General features: G+C 44.5%; 1 protein-coding gene across 2 annotated transcripts in view; it reads left to right on the top strand.

Moving 5' to 3' along the window:
• The window catches only part of Fam159a (family with sequence similarity 159, member A), a 26,701-nt gene extending 10,541 nt beyond the window's left edge, over positions 1 to 16,160 (top strand). For both annotated transcript variants that reach the window (XM_005398572.2, XM_005398573.1), the window contains exon 3: positions 15,868 to 16,160. In XM_005398572.2, coding sequence (XP_005398629.1) covers positions 15,868 to 16,139 — 272 coding nt within the window. In that variant the 3' untranslated portion in view covers positions 16,140 to 16,160. The remainder of the gene's footprint in view (positions 1 to 15,867) is intronic.
• Positions 16,161 to 17,489: the final 1,329 nt, after the last annotated feature.

The raw sequence follows: 17,489 nt of genomic DNA, 5'->3' as shown, positions 1-17,489 counted from the left end.
TCACAACCTCACGTTTGCCAGGCAGGCACTGTGCCACTGAGCTAAATCCCTAGCCCCAGGAGTTGCTTTTTCATCAATTTTTTTTTTTTTTTTTTTTTTGGAGACAAGGTCTTGCTCCATGCCCCAGGCTGGCCTCAAACTCACAGCGATTCTCCTGCCTTAGCCTTCAAAGTGCTAGGGTTACAGGCATGCACATAAATGTGTTTGTTTGTTTGTTTTTTTCATACATTGTTACAATGTTCTTCAAGAAGCTGTGAAACATACACATCCCTATTAGCAAAAGATATTTCTGAAGCGGAGCATGGTGACACACTGCTGTAATCCCAGCACTTGGAGAAACTGAGGGAGGAGAATTTCAAGTTCAAGTCCTGCCTGGGTAACTTAGAGAGAGTCAGTATTTATTTATTTATTTATTTTTGTCTCACTATGCTGGTCGGGCTGGCCTTGAGCTCACTTTGTAGCCCAGGCTGGTCTTGAACTCGAAATGATCCTCCTGCCTCAGGCTCCTGAGTGCTGGGATTACAGGTGTGCGCCACCACACCTGGCCAAGACTCTGTATTTAGAAAAAAAAAAAAAAAAAAAGGTAAAGTTTGGGAATGTAGCTCAGTGCAAAGGCCTTGCATTCAATCCTGAGTTCCAACAGCAACAACAAAAAACTATTATTATCTCCCATTTTACAGATTGAGAAGGACTGGGTGACTTGCCAAAAGTGCCATAGCTAACACAGGGTGAGGTAAAATGCAGCCCTCCTGCTCCTAGTCATGTTCTTTCTTCTGCCCACCACGCAGAGTCTGTGCAAGTAGATGACTAAGGACAACACTGTTTGACACCAAGTGCATCAGTGATTACTGTCAAGCTGGTGAAGAAACTGAGTAGGCAAAACAGAGGAGGACGGGTATCCCCCCGCCGGGCAGATAAAGGGAAAGGTGTGTGGGCGCGACGGAGGAAGACCTGGCCCGGCAGTGCCTGGGTCAGTAATAGGGGGCACTGTAGGGAAGGTGGCCCCCAGGATGGGGGAAGAATGGAAGCTAAGTGGAGGCTGCAAGGGCCACAAACCTCGGGGAGGAGGAAGAGGGCAGGGTGGGCAGTGCTGAGCCTCGGAGGAAGGCAGGGCTGAATGCTATTACTTGTAAAAGATTGCTTTTCAGATTTAACAATAAAAATGCAACAAGTGACAGCCCAAGAAACTTTCCCAGACCTGATGACGGCCAGCAGGGATCAGCCCGCTGCTGCTGAGCACCGGGAAGCAGGAGGAGCAGGAATTCCTGGGAGGTGGCAACAGTGGGACAGGGGGAAAACCCAGGCATAATGAACAAAGTGGCAAGCGTGCCTCCCTCAAATGCAAATAATATGAAAGGTACACATATAAAGGCAAAAAACAACTGATGGACTGTAAAGATCGATATAAATATAAATATCTACATATACTCACAATCAGTCCTCATTATTCTGACCCCTTATTTGCAAACTTGCCTACTCACCAGCAAGTATGTGTAACCTTGAAATCAATACTTGAGGCCCTCCCGAGGACATGGGCAGAGTGGCAATCCATTTGAGGTTCACGTTTCTAGTTAACGTTCAGCACACATTTTTGTGATTTTTGTTCATGATTTCACTGTTTAAAACGGTCTCCATGCAAGGCGCAGTGGCGCACGCCTGTAATCCCAGCACTCAGGAGGCTGAGGCAGGAGGAGCGTTGTGAGTTTGAGACCAGCTTGGGCTACAAAATGAGTTCAAGACCAACCTGAACATTATATCGAGACCTTGTCTCAAAAAGACAAAAATAAAATAAAATAAAATAAAATAAATAAAAGGTCTCCAAGCGTGGTACTGAAGTGCCATCTAAAACTGTGCCTTGCAGAGAAAACCCGTGTGTTAGATAAACTTGATTCAGGCACAAGTTACCATGCTGTTGGCTGTAAGTTTAATGTTGATAAATAAAAAAATAGGGGCTGGGGATTTAGCTCAGTGGCACAGTGCCTGCCTGGCAAGCACAAGGTCATGAGTTTGATTCCAGGTACTGGAAAACAAAAACCCCAAAATAAATGAATAAATATGTTAAATAAGGTGCCTTTAAAAACAGAGAAACCAAAATTATGTGTTAATCAGCTGACAAAAACACTGTGAGCAGACACACATAGGAACCAACCTTGTGTTTCTCCTGAGAGCAATGATTCAGTTCTTGCTACTTCAGGGTTTGTACTGATTTCATAGAGTTTAACTATTGCAAGGAATGAGATTGACCGTCCTTAAAACAAGACAGGATTGGGGCTGGGGATTTAGCTCAGCGGCAAAAGCGCCTGCCTGGCAAGCGCAAGGTCGTGAGTTCGGTTCCTGGTACCGGAGAAAAACCAAAAAAAAAAACAAACAAACAAAAAAAAACAAGACAGGATTGATATCCAGAATACATATGGACACCCTTAAACAAATTACAAACATGTAATCCACAAAAAAAGAAGAAATACAAATGCCCAATACAAGACAGGATGTTCAACCTTACTATCAATCAGGAGAATGCAACTTAAGAATGACACTCCTTTTTGAACAGTTACATTGGCCAAAGTCTGGGGATAGATCCTATTAGTAGTGAAAAAGTTAGAGGGACACGTACTCTCACATACTGCTGTGAAGAGGACAAATGGGTACCACTGCTTTGCACAGCAACTTGATGATATGTACTTAGAGTACAACTGTATATACTCTATAACTGGGCAATTCTACTTCTGGTTTTCTGCATTAGAGAAAGAGTTCCATTAGGAGAGGGCTTATAAAAATACATATCGTGATACCTTTTTTTTTTTTGATACTGGGAATCTAACTCAGGACCTTGCACTTGCCAGGCAGGCACTTGTGCTGCTGAGCTATACTTCTGGCCCATGATACCCTTTCCTAGAGGAAACAAATCAAATGTCCTTCAGTAGAGGGAAGGATAAGTAAATGGTGGGGTAGTATGATAATGAAATATAATACAGTAGTTACAAGGAATGAAAGCAGTCCTAAATAGACCATCTCATTTGTGCTTTACTTTAATTGAGCAAGGTGTAGATCTCATTACTACATCCACTCTGCAGATGAGAAAACAGGTTAAAAGTCACTCTATGGGATGATGAGCCCATGCTCCCTCCACTCTTCTCCCTTTCTTTATCCACTTTGCTGCAAAAGCTAAGTTCCTGTTATGCGCCAGACACCGAAAATTCATGTGCACCGTGACACTTGTTCTTCCCAGCTATTCTGCTGAGATAGTATGACCTCCACGAATGGGCGAGATATTATCACCCATTGTATAGATAGGAAAACCATATCTCAGACAGGCTAGATGATTTGCCAAAGGGTTTGCAGCTTGTGAGTTGTGAAGTTGGAATCCAAACCTGTGTCTCTAGCCACCACACTCCTGCTCTTCCCATTGCACGGGCAGGCAGAACTATGGATGCTCAAGCTAGAGCCGGCTCCCTCGTCCTGACCCACCTGGGAGGTTGTCAGCTTGCTTGTTAGCTCCAGCAGCTTCTGCGAGTCACCCAGCCTTGCTCTGTCTGTAAAATGGAGATAATGATACCTTGTTTGGGTGGAACTCCCCGGCCTTGCCAACCTTTCCGGCTAAGAGGGCAAATGGTTCATCCTTGGCCCTGCGAATGGAAACCCCCCTCCTGCTTGTCCTTGCTCAGTCACCAGCTGGACTGTTAGTCCCCACCAGAGTCTGGGACAGCGTATGCTGTACTTTCGCCTCTTACTTCTTATTTTTAAAAGGAAAAGTGCATTTCTTGACCTTGTTTAAAGGATAGCTTTAGGCTTTCTCTGCCTTTGGCTCAAACTCAGCTCTTGGTTCATCCTTCTTCACCACATTGTGCTCTCCTTTTCCTCGTATGTGACTCTTGACCTGGGAGCCTTGTGTCCCCCAGCATCTCAGACAGTTCCCAGGCCCCTACCCTATGTGTGCAGCACTTCCCTCTCTGCAGACTTTCCCTTCTGTTGGCTGTCTTGCTCCTCAGGAGGACATGCAGCGAGATCATTACCCACCTTCTACAGCAAAGGAAAACCAAGGCTCAGCAGGGGAGAGGACCTGAGTCCACACAGGCAGCGTGCACGTGTCGCTGGGGTGTCAGCCCAGACATCCGAGGACCTCTGAGTCTATGATTGACCGTCGCACTGTACTTGGGGTCAGGGTGTGAGTGGGTGAGGGGTACAGGGTGGGGTGGAGAGCGCCTCCTCAATGGGACCCTATAAATGCAAAAGCGGTTTCTGATGCAGGCTCCTTCCCTACCCCATCCTCCCCACCCCATCCCATCCCCCAAGCCTGGGACACATTGGAGACCATAACTTTTCACACTAGTGTTGTGTGAGGAACTAGTGAGATTGAACAGGTGACTCAAGTCCCTATTGCTGAGCACAGCTGTACTGTTGTGTTTGAGGACTTCAAGCACATTGTCCCGTTTAATCTGCTGAATGACTGCGGCAGGTGGTTATTATCACCTCTGTTCTATAGATAGATGAGTGATGCGATAGGCCTCCTGTAATGTGGTACATTTAATGACACCAAAAACTCAGAAAAAAAAAAAAAAAAATGAAATCAAGAATTCTGGGGGGTTGGGGATTTAGCTCAGTGGCACAGCGCCTGCCCGGCAAGCTCAAGCTCGTGAGTTCGATTCCTGGTACTGGAAAAAAACCCAAAAAAACAAAAACCAAAAAAAAAAAAGAATTCTGTTCTAATCCTCATCTGAAAGGTGTTGGGGGCGATCATGAGTCAGCCATTCTCATTGACCAGAACTCAAAAGACCCCTAGAAATCGAATCTGCTGCCTTCATTTTGGATATGGATAGGCTGAGGCCCAGAACACCAGTCATGTGCCTAAAATCACTAGGCTAATTATGGCCTGTAGCAGCTGCCCCTGCACTGTAGAGAGGCTTCCACCAGCCCCTCCTACCTTGCAGAGAGGGCTCAGTCACCCCAGGTCCTGCTGCCTTGTAGTTAACCACGCTTAGGGAGAGGGTATCCTGTGAACTACATATGGTTGGTTCATAGGTGTCCATGATGACTTAGTCTTTTTTTTTTTTCTTTTGGTTTTTTCCGGTACCGGGAATCGAACTCACAACCTTGTGCTTGCCAGGCAGGCACTGTGCCGCTGAGCTAAATCCCCAGCCCCCTAGAAAGATACTCTACTTTAATTTTTTTTTTTTTTTTGCGGTACCGGGGATTGAACTCACAACCTTGCACTTACCAGGCAGGTGCTTATGCCACTGAGCTATATCCCCAGTCCTGACTTAGTCTTGATTCATCTCCAAACAGGGAAATAGCATAAGAATTCCCTTCCAGGATGCTGGTGACAGGCTAGTCCCAAGTTTAAGGTTGAGGACCCCAGGCAAGAAAGACCAGCCACAGAGGTCCTTGGAGAAAGGCAGGCGGGCACAGCCCTGGCTTTGCCACTCTCACTGTGTGGTCTTAGGCAGTCTCCTTTCTCTGGGCCTCAATTTACTCTGTAAAATGTCTATAGTCACAGAGCATGGCAAAAAAAATTATAATATGTACAATCATCTCTACCAAGAAAGTTGCAAAAATTAGAAATGATGCTTACATGATACCTCATTAGTCTCAAACACATGGTAGACTTTCAACAATCAGCCAGTCTCTGCCTCTCTTTCTCTCTGTTGTGGTGCTGGGGATTGAACCCAGGGCCACACGCGTGCTAAACATGTGCTATACCACTGAGCTACACTCTCAACCCTAATTCGGTTCTCATTTGAACTTTTATTTGCCACTTCGATTTCTGCCCCTTGATCTTCTCAAAGACACTGCTAGGAACTGTGTCTTAAACGCCTTTGTAATCCCAGGACCCTATTTAGGACCTGTACTATGGCTATGCTTGCTCTATAGAAAGAATACAAGCTTTGAAATCCAGCAAAATAAAAAGTGAATGGTGGATCCAACACTTAGTAGCTATGTTAAGGTTGATTTTCTCTGAGCCTCAGTTATTTACTATAATATGGAATAATATCCACTTCAAAAACTTGTTAGGAGAATCAAATAAGATTTTTTTTTTTTTTTTTTTTTTTGGTTTTTCTCCGGTACCAGGAACCGAACTCACGACCTTGCGTTTGCCAGGCAGGCGCTTTGTCGCTGAGCTAAATCCCCAGCCCAAATAAGATGATTATACCAATGTATTTTAGCCATTTAGGAAACAGGTCTTACTATGACTTTGAAATAGAACTTAGTATGTTTGCTTGGAGGCTGTCTTCTTTCTCAAGTATCTCTTGGCTTAAAAAATCCCAGAACTTGGGAGGCTGGGGCAAGAGGATCATTGTGAGTTCGAGACCAGCCTGGGCTACAAAGTGAACTCAAGGCCAGCCTGAACTGCATAGCGAGACCCTATCTCAAAAAAAAAAAAAAAAAAAAAAAAAAAAGAAGACAGCAGCTTTTTGAAGATAGTTTTCTTTTCTCTTGTTTTTTTTTTTTTTTGTTGTTGTTTGTTTTGTTTTGGTTTTTTGAACTTGCTCTGCAGTTCAAGCTTGGCTCACTTTGTAGCCCAGGCTGGTCTCAAACTCACGATGATCTTCCTGCCTCAGCCTCCCGAGTGCTGGGATTACAGGCATGGCGCCACCGTGCCCAGCTCATAGTTTTCAAAGACCCACCACCAGCCCAAGCTTCAACACTACTGTTGGATTGTAATAACTTCTGTTATATATTAGCCAAAGAAAGAGGCGGGAGTGTGTGTGTGAGATTGGCCAATTCCCTGGTTTCTCTACAGGCCTGAGGCTGTGGTTTCAAGAGCCCCAGAACAGAGATGTGAGGGAAGCCCTGGGCTCAGGGAAAGAGCCATGTACGAAAGACATCCCAGTCTACAAGCTCAGTGTGAGCCACAAATGCAACGTGGCTGCTAAAAAATGTGTATGAATCTCAAGTCACAAAACCTAGAAGCAAAAGAGTCACGGTCCTTCTTCACTCTCAGTTGGACAGGACAAACTGGCCATCACATCTCACGTCTTAGAGGTAGATTTTTATCTACTCTGTAGGGTTCCAACTTTGGGTTCTCGTTGCCTGAGGGTTCCCAAATATACAAGCAAATATACCAAGTGGGAGTTCTTGAGCAATATCAAATATTCCAAAGGTTTGTTTATTTGTGTGACTGGGGATTGAACCATGGACCTTTGTACTGAGCTACATCCATGGCCCTCTTTAAAAATTTAAAAATTTTGAGACAGGGTCTCGCTAAATTGCTAAATGGCCCAGCAGGGCTTGAACTTGCAATCCTCTTGCCTCAGTCTCCCAGAGTGCTGGGATTATAAGCGAGTGCCACTATCCCTGGCTAATCCAAAGGTTTTACTGGAACCAAATTGCTTTGGTGCTTTGAGTTAGAATTGCATCATTTCCAGTGGGGGGCTGGGGTAGGGGCGGTGTGGTATAATTAACATGTGCGCTCCCTGCTATTCAGAACTCATTGGTAATACAAAAAGAGGAAAAAATAGTATACCCATAATCCCTTACAACTTGAAATTCAAAAGAAATAGACAAGTAAAGCTAGCCCTACCTTCTTTTTAAAATTTTTTCTTACTAGTACATATTTGCTATGCATAATGATTACATTCCTCGTGGGGAGTTGGTACATGTTCATAACACATCTTCATTCCTTTCACTTCCTCTTCTCCTCACCCTCCATCTCTTGGTCCCCTTCTCATTTGCAAAATATCCATCTCCCTGTTTCCTGTATCTATCTTTTAGCCCTAGTTTCTACCCCATTTATGAAGCGGTAGCTGAGAGCTCGACAGGAGAAGTTGGACAAAGTAGTACAATGAATTAATAGCAAAGTGGGAACTTGAGCCAACAGTTTGTAACTCCTAGAAACCCAAGGGATGTCCCGGAGTCCTGGCTGCCAGCTGCTGGGAGGGACTTTGACCAATCTGAATGGGAGCTTACGGCAGGCCACAGCTCAGGTCTGGGAATCAGGTCATGTGCGAATCAGCCAAACAGCTGGGGAGATTTGGCATTGGACACAGGAGACTCAGGGCTCCCAGACAGGACCTGGGCTGTTCTGCAAGGCTGTTCTGGGGCAGGAGAGGAGATCGATGGGGAAAGCTACAGGGAGGCAGATGTGGATTCAATTAAAGGCTGAACTTATTTACATATGGCCCGAAGTACTCTTCCAAAATGCAGCCTCATCATCATTCTGAACCTTATTTGGCTTATCAATCTGTAGTCCTTTAAAAAAAAAAAGACTTGGGTTTAAAAAAATAAACCCAAGCTGTCTTCATGGAAGGAAAATGCTACATGTAGTATTCAGCTAAGGGGGTTCTTGTATCAAAATAAAGGTTGAACTAAGTCCCTGTACCAACTGGAATGCCTTAAAATACAAGCTGACATAACAAAAGATCCTAAGGGATCTACAAAACACATGTACTTCCGGGGCGTGGTGGTGCGCGCCTGTAAGCCCAGCACTTGGGAGGCTGAGGCAGGAGGATCACTGCAAGTTTGAGCCCAGCCTGGGCTACAAAGTGAGTTCAAGGCCAGCCTGAACTGCATACCCTGTCTTAAGTTGACAAAAATCAGCAAACAAACTAAGGTCACTAAGATCACACAGCCAACAATATGAAAAACAAAGGATGGAACCTAGGTTCTGACCTTCAGACCTAAGAACATGGCACAGGACAACCGTTCATGGTGGCAGAATACAGCAAAAGCAGCAAGAGCAAAATGGAGGAAGTGGAGGCAAGCCTCTTTCTTATATTTTATGCAAACTACCTGCCCCAGGACAGGTGTAGCACTCACATGCATAATTCCAGCACTGGACCATGAATCAATCATAAATCTAGAAACCTGCTCTAGGACTGCATGAAGATGTGAGGGGACATGCAGACACAAACCATAACAGGCACTGTGGCACACATCAGTAAACCCAACTACTTGGGATGCTGAGGCAGGAGGATCACAAGTTCAAGGCCAGACTGGTTAACTTAGTGAGATCCTCGCTCAAAAACAAAAACCAAATGGTTGGGTAGCTCATCATTCTCTAGGTTCAATCCCCCTACCTTTAAAAAGAAAATACAGATTTTTGTATAGACAAGTACATAACATTGTATAGACTAATTCTAAAAATTTTATGGAAAGATAAAGAGCTAGAATAGCTAAAATAACATTGAAAAAAAAAAAAAAAAAGAGGAAATCACACTACCCAACTGTAAGACTTATTATATAGCAACCATAACCAGCAGTAATCAGGACAGGGTGGTATTAGAGGAGAGACAGACACAGATGAAAATACAGTCTAGAAATGGATCAACACCATAAGTTTGTAGATTTTTGACAAAGGCTCAAAATCAGTTCAACTGAGTAAGAAGAGTCTTTTCAATAACTAGTGTCTGAACAACTAGACTGTCATAGGTTAAAAAGTAAACCAGGCTGGGCACCTGAAACATGGCTGTAACCCCAGTTGGTTGGGAGGCTGAAGCAGGAGGATCACAAGTTCAAGGTTAGCCTGGGGAATTTAACAAGACTCTCAATAACTCTTTAAAACTCAAGATAAACTTTGAAAGGCAAGGGATGGAGCTCAGTGACAGAGCACTTTCCTATGTTCAAGGGCCTGGGTTCGAATCCCAGTAACACAAAAAAAGTAAAAGATGAAAATAATAACACACACACAAACCTTTACCTAAAACTCAGACTTTTTACAAAAATTATCCCCAAGTCAATTTTAATTTAAATGACAACAAAGGAAGAAAACAGGAGAACACTTTCATGACCTGGGGTTAGGCAAAGAATTCTTAGATAAGGCACCCAAAGTACAAAACATTGCTCAAAACAAATTTAAATTTTTTTTTTTTTTCTGTTTGCGGTACCAGGGATCAAACTCATGACCTTATGCTTTCCAGGCAGGCGCTTATGCCACTGAGCTATTTCCCAAGCCCCAAATTTAAAATTTTTGTCTAGAGAAAAACTGTGAAGAGGATGAAAAGTGGGCTGAGGGAGTAGCTCAGCAGTAAAGCATGTGCTTAGCTGCTCAGACCATAAATCAATCATAAATCTAGAAACCTGCTCCAGGACTGCATGACGATGTGGGGGAACATGCAGACACAAACCATAACAGGAATTACCACACATCAGTAACCCCAACTACTTGGGATGCTGAGGCAGGAGGATCGCAAGTTTAGAGCCAGACTGGTAACTTTTTTTGTTGTTTTTTATGGCTGTGTAATATTCCATGGTGGTGTTGTCTTATTTGTCTGTGGAATGACATTCAGGTTGTTCCCAGTTTGTGGGTTTTGGAGGAGGGTACTAGGTTCCAAGTAACTCACACATGCTAGGCATGTGAGGCCCTGAGTTCAATCCCCAGCACAACAACAACCAGAAAAAAGGAAAAAAAAAAAGCTCAAACAAGGCTGAAAAAGTGAGCCTCAGAATGGGGAATGTATTCACATATCTGATCAAGGCCTTTTGTCCAGAATATATAAAGAGCACTCTAAATTTAACATTAAGAAGACAAGCACTTCCTTTGGGAATTGAACAGCAAACCTGAGCAGACACTTCTTAGGAAAGGGTACAGAGATAGCAAATAAGCACTGAAAATTTGCACAAGGTCACGAGCTGCGAAGAAAACACACATCAGTGTCACAATGACAGACCGCACGCCTGTGGGAATCCTGAAGAAGAGGCACCGAGCGCCTGGGTCTCAGACACACTCTCGGGGGCAGTGGGAAAGGGTGCAGCCACCTGGGCGCATACTAGGTTTTTTGCTTAAAGTTAAATACAGTTTCACTACACATACTAGGTTCTTTTGAATGCTGCGACGCATCGTCATAAACGTGGAGGCCTGAAAAGGATAGCTCATTCTTTCTTAGATCCAGGAACCAAAAGTCCAGAAGTAGTTTCCCAGCCGATAGCAAAGGCTCTAGAGGAGGCTCTGTCCCTGGCCTCTTCCAGTTCCTGTGACCGCGGCTTCTGTGGCTTGGAGCTGCGGCACTCCAGTCTCTACCTGTGTCCTTCATGGTCTCTCTGTGTGTCTGCCTCCTGCTTTTTCTTAGAAGGGCACTTGTGATGACATTTAGGGCCCACTTGGATAATCCAGGATTATCACCTTATCCAAAAGTCCTCAATTTTATCATTCTTACAAAGCTTTGCTAGGTCAGGTAGCATATACAGGCATCATCAGATTACAACCTGATACGCTGGTTCTGCTCAGTCAAACACAAACCAGCAGTCAGATGCAAATGTATGTCTGCACAAAAATCTCCATACAAATGGTTATAACAGCTCTATTTATAATAGTCAGGGCCAGGGATATAGCTCAGTAGCACAGCACCAGCCTGGGCAATTAAATAGGACTCTGTTTCAAAAATGCAGTAAAAAATAAAAAGTGCTCAGGCCAGGGATATAGCTCAGTGGCACAGTGCCTGCCTTTGGGCAAGTGCAAGGTCCTGAGTTCGAGTCCCAGGACCAAAAAAATAAAAAGAGAACATAGTTCAGTGGTAAAGCATTTGCCTAGCATGTGTGAGTTACTTGGCACCTAGTACCCTCCTCCAAAACCCACAAACTGGTAACAACCTAAATGTTATTGCACAGACAAATAAGACAACAACACCATGGAATATTACACAGCTGTAAAAAGGAGTATACATACGCAATGACTTGGATAGATCTCAGAGATATTAATTAGGCTGAGTGAAAAAGAAAACAATTTCAAAAGGTTGATGATGCAATATTTCATTTTTTAATATTTCCACAATGACAAAATTATAACTGGAGAATGAGTTAGTGGTTACTAGGAGTTAGGGATAGAGGCAGGCTTGACTCTAAAGGAGCAGTGTGGAAGAAATGTCTTTATGGTGGTGGGAGAGTTCTTTAACCTGATCATGGTAACGTAGTTATATAGTTATATATATGATAAAATCTCACATTATTATACAACAGAAATGTGCTCATAAAAGCTGATAAGACAGTACAAGACTGATAGTTAATCATGTTATAAAAAGGCACTTACCATTATGTAAGATGCTGTCTTTGGAGAAGCGAGAGGAAGCTTCCGTGTACTATTTTTGAACTTCCTGTGAATCTCACATTATTTAAAAATAGAAGGTCCAACACAAAACAATCAAAAAGGAAAATGTTCTGGACCTGTAGGTGAGACATCCCAAAGCAGGACTGACTTTCAGCGTGGCTTGTGCAGAAGGCCTCCTCTGCGGCCCTGCGCTGGCTCACTCATCTCTGCCCACAGCCTGGCACTGCTTTGCCCTCAGGGTGACTTTCTGTGGGAGTGAGTCGGCCCCCTGTCCCCAGAACCACATACTCTCTGCTCCCTTCAAGCCGGGAGGAAAAAGATGGTGCTGTCCCTTTCTTCAGCCAAGAAATTTTTAAAAAAATTTTTATTTTAAAGAGAAAAAAAATTCAAAACAAGATAATAGGAGAATAACAATAGTTAGTACATTGTGTATTGTATCTTTAAATGAATTACTCAAGGGCCAGGGAGATAGCTCAGTGGCACAGCACCTGCCTGGCAAGCCCAAGGTCCTGAGTTTGATTCCTGGTACCAAAAAAAATTAGTTACTCAGAGTACAAGATACCAGCATTTAATTTGTCCAAACAACATTGGTACAAACCTTTCTTTTCAATGAACTAAGAGAAATCAGTAGTATAATCATTTTAACTATCATATAATTATATATATATATTTTTTACTTTTCCCTTCTCCTTTCCTCCATCCCAGTTTCTCTTTCCTTTGAACAGTTTCTTCCCATTTTACAATATCTACTGTACATTTTGGATCTTATTCTCCCACTAGGGAGACAGTGCAGTGTTTACACATGTACGTCTGGTTTATTTCACTTATAAGTATGGAGTTGCATCCACTTACCTATAAAGTCTCCAGTTTACCCCTCTTTATGGCTAAGTAGTATTCTATTGTACAAAAGACCACATCTTTTGTTATCTATTCCTTGTTTGATGGGCATTTGGGTTTTTTTTCCAAAATCTAGCTATTACAAAGTGTGCTGCTATGAACACAGGTATATATATTGCTGTGGTACGATGTTTTTAATTTTCTGGGAAGATACCCAGCAGGAGAATAGCTGGGTCAAATGGGAACCCCAAAGGAAATTTGTTGAAAAGATTGTGCCTTGAGCTCTATTCTGATTGGAGCATCTAAGTCACCTGCCCACCCTGTAACCAATGACTGCAGCCTGGGAAATGCTATGCACTGAATGCCCGTCCCTGTAGTAAAGGGATAGCACTAGTTGTTGGCTCAGCTCAGAGAGGTTCCACTCCTGGAGCTGGTATGGGCCAGTCCTACCTGGGCGTAATTGGTGTTGTCCAGGCTGGACGCTGCGGGTTGGATAGCCAAGTCTTGAGACGTGGTGTCAGAGGTGCCATTATAATCTTTCTTTTTTTTCTTTTTTTTCTTTTTTTTTTGTCTTTTTGAGACAGTGTCTCACTTTGTAGTTCAGGCTGGCCTCAAACTCACAGTGATCCTCCTGCCTCAGAGACATTCTAATCTTAAATCATAGAGTTCACTAGGCAGAGAAGCTGTAACATGTCATTCCCAGCAGAAAAAAAACAGCACTAAGTCCCAGAGAGCAGAGGGGACAGCCCATTTGGGAGAAAATGAGGAATTCGGTGTGGCAAAGCTTAGTGATTTTTGAGGGAAGAGTGGTACTAACAAATCTGAAGAGGAAAGATGGGCCAGTTCACCAAGAGCTTTGAATGGCACCTCGGGATCACAGGTGATCTAATCTTCGAGAAAGATTAGAACCTGAACTCACTTGGCCTTAGAAAGAACACTCCCACCACAGCATGGAGGATGGGCAGCAGGGAGCCCAGCCAGAGGCTGTTCCAGGGGTCAAGGCAAAGCTGGAACCACCTAAGGTGGTGGCCTTGAGGACAGAGAGAAACGTGTGGGTGTGGCTGATGGTAGCTAGGTGGAGTCAGGTGGACCTGATGAATTGGCTGGTTTGGCCAGGGGTTGGTGGAGAAGATGTGAGAGATAATTTGAATTTCTGGCTTACACACTTGATACAGTGTTTTATCCAAAGAGGCAGGGAAAACCACCAACAAAATGAAGGAACAACCTACATTGTGGGAAAAAAAATTTTTCCAACTGTTCCTTAGACAAAGGATTAATACCTAGAATATATAAAGAACTCAGAAAAATCAGATTCCCCAAATGTAAAGACCCAATCCAAAAATGGTCATTTGAAACAAATAGATACTTCCCAGGTGAAGAAGTAGAAATGGCAAATAAATATATGAAAAAATATTCAGCATGACTGGTCATTCACAAAATGCAAATTAAAACAACTCTGAGAGTCCATCTCACCCCAGAAAGAATGGCCATTATCAAGAAATCAACCAGTAATAAATGCTGGTGGGCCAGATGTGGTGGTGCATGCCTATAGTCTCAGCACTCGGTAGGCTGGGCAGGAGGATTGCCATGATGTCAAGGTGAGTCTGGGCTATGTAGTGAGACTCTGTCTCAAAAAAAAAAAAAAGAGAAAGAAATGCTGATGGGACTGTGGGGAAAAAGGAACCCTTTCCACTGTTGGTGGGAGTGTAGACTGGTACAACCACTGTGGAAATAAGTGTGGAGGTTCCCCAAAAAACTAGAGCTAGAGATTCCATTTGACACAACTATTCTCCTTCTTGGTATCTTCCCAAAAGAGTTAAAAGCATCATACCACAGCCATATATGTACACCCATGTTTATAGTGGCACAGTTTGTAATAGCCAAATCTTGGAAACAGCCCAAATTCCCATTAACTGGTCAATGGGCAAAGAAGATGTGGTTTTTAAAAAATATACAATGGAGTACTACTCTGCCATAAAGAAGGATAGACTTGAGACATTTATAGCTAAATGGATGGACCTTGAGACCAAGGACCAAAATGTATAATAGATATTATGAAATAGAAAATGTTCAAATGGGATGGGAAACAAGGGAGGGGGAGGAAGAAAGGAAGGAAGGGAAAAATAAAAAAAATGAGAAAAGAAGGGAAAAATGGAAACAGCTTTTATAAATAAGGGGGAGAAGAGCACTTCTCTGTAAATTTGTAAATAAAGGGAGGATAGGGAAATGGGAAAAAAGAATCAAGTTATATCATGTATAGGTACAAATTCCCTATGATGAATGTGATCATTATGTATACCTAAAACATACCAATAAAAATCATTTTATTTGAAGAAGAAAATAAAAGAAAGAGGCAGGGATGCTCAGTTGTGTCCAAGGCTCCTGAGAAGTCAAGGAGGGGAGGAGTGACAATTGTCCATAGGATTTAGTGACAAAAATGTTCTTTGGGTTTTTTTATTTTTGCTTGTATGGTGTTAGGACAGAAAAATTTGAAGGTGTGGTGGGAGCAGAAACACAGTAAGTCACGCAGAAAAAGTCACGGGTGGGAGTGAGGAAAAATAAGGACAACTGCTCTGCCTTGTGAGCTCAGATATGAGGCAGAAAGAGGCTGAGGCAGTCAGTGAAGAGAATCAATATGTTTAAAAAGCACCCAGCATCCCCCTGCGTCCTGGCTGCACCTCAAGCCTGTATTCCTGTCTGCAACTGGAAGTTTTAACAGTGCCTAGCTCCGCTCATGGGGTTGTGGCGAAGTCCGGTCTTCCTGCTGCTAACCTTCCTTTCTCATCTGTCCCTGCCATTGACAGCCCCTAGTGTGTGACGCGGTGACTCGTCACGGAATCTTTGTTAACTGAGTGGTATAACTAAGACTGAACGTAGAGCACTCCCTGAGGGAAGTGCTAGAGTCTTGCTTTTCTTCTTCGGGTACTGGGAATTGAACTCAGGACCTCATGCTTGCCAGGCAGGTGCTGTGCCACTGAGCTACATCCTCAGCCCAGGAAGTGCTGGAGAAGCTGGGCCGGGCTGTGATTCTGATGAGGACACTCGCTGTTTTTCAGGCCCCCAGGAGGTGCCTGACCAGCAAGGCTCGAACACAGTCATGGTGACGGTGGAGCCCGGAGGGAGCCCTCTCAGGCACAGTGATGGCTTCTTGAACTCACGACTGGAAAATGAGGAGGAGCAAGCTGTGGACTCCAAACAGCTCCTCCAGCGCTGCTTTATAGCCACAGTGACTGCCAGCGACATTCCAGGCAGTCCAGAGGAAGCCACTGCCCCCGACCCTGACCCCGACCCCGACCCCGACCCAGACCCATGTGGACCAGTCCCATAAACACCTAATAAACGCGACTGCACCATCCCTCCCAGAGTCTCTTTCCAGTGAAAGGCGGTGTGAAGACGGTGAGAGGGTCTTTGGAGTCTGGCGGGATAAATGAGGGCTTTTGCCGTGTCTTGCTGTAGACCCAGCTACGCTGATCCAGTGGCCCAAGTGAGGGCCGCGATGGGATGTGAGCGCCACGAGAAATGGCCAATAGCAGCTCCACAGGATCAGCGAGAAGCCTGGGGCCTGTGGAAGTCAGAGAGCCTTGACTTGGTTTCCCCACCCCAGAGCAGGTGTATTTAGAACCCTCTGGAAAAGGGATCAAAACTCAGACAGGGATCCCTGCCTCTCCAGCCACTCTGCTCTGCCCACCCTGGCAGGAGCCCCGCCACCCCCCAGGAGCAGAAGGAGAGGGAGGGTGGTACGCACAGCACACACACTGGGATGAGCCTTCATCCCATCCCCTAGAGGGTGAAGAGGGCACGGGTGTGTGAGGAAATGTGTGTCACAGACAGAACCAGGCTCAGAGGGTGGACTAGGCCAGTTCCTGGCCCTTGCGGCCTTGCTAAAGACCCTTTCCCTGAGCCTCAGTTCTCTTGCTAGGTTATTCCAAATGTTTGATAAAGTGATGGTTTTAAACTCACTGGGTAAACATTAAAATGCTAAAAGAATTTTTATATCACAGATAGATGTTTTCCCATAGAACACAGTCACGAAGAATAGGAACTCTGGAGCCAGAGGCCTGGTTAAAATCCTGTCCCTGCCCCGTGCTGAGCAGCCGCTGTGCCCCGATTCTCCCATCTGTGCAGTCAGGGAAACTAGCAGTACTCACACGCTAGGGCTTGTGGGAGGATGACAGTATTTAGTCCATCCAAGTACTTCGGTCTTGGCAAACCGAAGGTACTGTGTGTTTGACTTGTTGCTGACAGTTTTATTACTAAGCCAATCTTCTACTATCCTAACCATAGAAGGCTTGATGTTTTGCCTTGGGAGTGCAAGGCAAGGGTGAGGGGACTCAGCAGCTACTGACAGCAGCTCTTGGTATATCAGATGGTGACATGGTCTGCTGCCAGACCTGGCACCAGGGAGGTGGTCGCTCTTAGATATTTGTGCAGTTGGTAGGGTAGGAAGGCCAGGGGAGCTGCCCGCAGAAGGACCCCGGCTGCAAGTCAAAAGCTCCTGCTCTGATCTTGCTTTCTTCGGTGTGTGTGGTCTTTTATTCTCACCACTCTAACTCTGCACGTTTGTCCACCATAGGCCCTTGCTGCCGGCCACTTAGCTTCATACCCTTAAGTTCGATTGCTTGCTGCTGACCAAACCAAAGGAGGCCATGCGTCTGCTAAAGAGGAAAAGAGGATGCGT

This window comes from Chinchilla lanigera, unplaced genomic scaffold (assembly GCF_000276665.1).
Source record: "Chinchilla lanigera isolate Chin_1 unplaced genomic scaffold, ChiLan1.0 scaffold00063, whole genome shotgun sequence".
Taxonomy (NCBI): domain Eukaryota; kingdom Metazoa; phylum Chordata; class Mammalia; order Rodentia; family Chinchillidae; genus Chinchilla; species Chinchilla lanigera.
This window is presented reverse-complemented; position numbering and strand designations above follow the sequence as displayed.